Genomic DNA, 2,670 nt, shown 5'->3' on the forward strand with positions numbered 1-2,670 from the left:
CAACGCGCAGCACCTTGTCACGCTACCGTTACCGTACGTGCCTGAACGTTACATGCCTGCTTTAAAGGTTTTCTGTCGTTTTCTGTCTCCAGCTTATCAGTTTAAAGTCTTTTCTGTAGCATTTATCCTTTATTATTATTTTTTCTACTTACTTTGATTCTGTTTTATTTTCCTATATTTTAATCATGTACTTTGCATTGTTTTTGTACTGAATTGTGCTATACAAATAAATATCCCCTGCCTTGCCAATCATTGGCAATGCCCACCCCCACCCCGGCCCCCCATCTAGCTCCGCCCCTGGCAACAGTCGGTCCTCAAACGCGCCGCTGTATTTGTGACACGCGGTGGCGCCCCTGGTCTTGTCCTTTATAATATCTGACTTTAATTTCTAAACGCCCTAAGGTTCCGTTAAAAAAAATAATAAAGGATAAATGCTACAGAAAAGACTTTAAACTGATAAGCTGGAGACAGAAAACGACAGAAAACCTTTAAAGCAGGCATGTAACGTTCAGGCACGTACGGTAACGGTAGCGTAACAAAGGTGCTGCGCGTTGTTTTTCCTCTATGTGACATGCGCACGCGCGCACACAGCAAGCCGCAGCAAAAGCAAGCTGATGTCCGACACCGAGCGATACTAAGGGGGGACACAGAGAACCCCAACAGTGGCCGTAATGTAAATGAGACCCGCCTGTCGGAACATGCCTAGGAAAGTGAACGCAACCTCGGCAGTGGATGACGATCGCGACCCGTTATGGTTCAGATTTGCATTGCTCACTGAGTAGTGGATAATACTGTTTTATTACGAGAGGGCGTTGAATCATCGCCGGAGCAAAGATGCCGCCCCGCTCTCACAGCCTCCAATCCAGCGGACTGACGCTCTCTGAAACAAGCATGGGTAGGTGTGCGCAAGGTCACCGCTGCGTCTGCACCAGCTTTCTATTGATGAATGACTGCTACTGGCTGCATGCCCTGCTCCCAAACCACGTTAAAGCAGTTTATGGCAGCTCCATAAACACCAATATATGTCAATTTTTTGTCCTTCTCTAAAACACTCGTTACACAACCAGACGGGTGTTTTCTTTCTTCCCCAGGCCAAGGTACGTCACTGCAGGTGCGGCTGCGTTGGGTAACCACAGCAGCCTGGATATTTGGCTGTGGATGCTGCTCAGATTTAACCAGGATGCTGGGCAACTTCACTTTAATTCAAATCAATGAAACAATGCATTCTGCATAGTTTTGATCACAAAGCCTTTTGTATGTCTTAGATTGACCATAAACTGATATTGTCTGACACATTGGATATGATGGTAGAACTGTAGGGTATTTTTTTTTTTTTTACAAATGTAAATCTGGAAAGCAGCCACAGCTGATCATTTTAAAATAGAAGCATCAGAGGCATAGCCAGAAATTTTTATAAGGATGGCCAGGCAATAACTAATGAACACTGAGGGGTGGCCGGAAGAGGATACATCAGGGTCAGTCTACACTATTGCAACATTAACAAGCACAATATCCATATTTTTTAAATAAAGACAAACTATACTTTCCTACAGCCTTTGGTAACAAATAGACATATATTTAAACATCCATGCTGTCTAGATAAAAGGTATTGTGGATACAATTCTTTCAGGTTTTTATCAACAATTATTCTGCATAGAATTTATTTTTACAAGTACTAATACATACATAAATTTATTAAGTTTTTGTTAAAATAGTTATTTATCTATGATTTCACTGAAGACTCCCAGAAGACTTGCAGAGACACATCATTTTCTCTTTACTCCATAGTATAACACACAATCTAGCTCTGAAAAGAGCATGAATTGATGTGCATAATTAGAGCATGAATTGATGTGCATAATTATCCACAGTGTTTTTTCTGTCGAGTAAATATTAATATATAAAAAATTGTTTTAAATATTCCACTTGAGAGTATTACTGCTGCCACCATCTGTATTAGAGGGAAAAAAATAGTAGGGATGGCCAATGATTGGCTAAGGGTGGCCATGGCCACCCCTAGGCCCCCCATTTAGCTTTGCCCCTGAGAAGCATAAAAAAAAAATCTTGCACTATAGTAAAAACCACAGAGCATATAATGGGATTAGGTAAGTTGTTATTGAAAGGTAAGCCACAGCTCTCTGTGTCCCTCATCTCTGCATCTATGTCCTTCAATTATTTTACTGGTGACACTGAATCCTTACTGACAGGACTATGTTGTCCTACTTATCTCCATATGAGCCTTTGTGCTCATGTTTGCGACAATTTAACCCAGTCCATGACTATTTTTTCCATTTGGTAACACAAATTTAAGTTTGTTTGAATTGATTTCTAATTATTTTCAATCACTTTTAATCAAACTTTTACCTACTAATTGACTTTTATACTATCAGAAAAACTTTCTGTTTTGGAGGTTTTTCATATGCCAACAAAAAGTGAGGAATTAATCTATCAAAGGAAAACTTTTTCCTGTTAATACTCTACATTTCTTGTATTTTTTTGACTATTCTCTTAACTCTGATTCTGAAATGTTCACATTACCTAATTTCCTCCCTATTAAACTTCTGAACTTTTTAAATATTTACCATATAATATATTATTGATTATCATGCTTTAAATAAGGAGGCAGATGGATGGATGGATGGATGGATGGATGGATGGATGGATGGATGG

At 39.6% G+C, this 2,670-nt stretch overlaps 1 protein-coding gene across 2 annotated transcripts in view; it reads left to right on the plus strand.

Annotated features, from left to right (window-relative positions):
• The first annotated feature begins 364 nt into the window (after nt 1–364).
• tmem255a (transmembrane protein 255A) overlaps nt 365–2,670 on the plus strand; it is a 22,127-nt gene continuing 19,821 nt past the window's right edge. Inside the window, exon 1 of one of the 2 annotated variants that reach the window (XM_015388319.1) lies at nt 365–895. In XM_015388319.1, the coding sequence (XP_015243805.1) occupies nt 835–895 (61 nt within the window). In that variant the 5' untranslated portion in view covers nt 365–834. The remainder of the gene's footprint in view (nt 896–2,670) is intronic. The other variant, XM_015388328.1, reaches the window with a different exon arrangement.

The sequence above is a fragment of the Cyprinodon variegatus genome, unplaced genomic scaffold, assembly GCF_000732505.1.
Source record: "Cyprinodon variegatus isolate N-32 unplaced genomic scaffold, C_variegatus-1.0 Scaffold19, whole genome shotgun sequence".
NCBI lineage: Eukaryota > Metazoa > Chordata > Actinopteri > Cyprinodontiformes > Cyprinodontidae > Cyprinodon > Cyprinodon variegatus.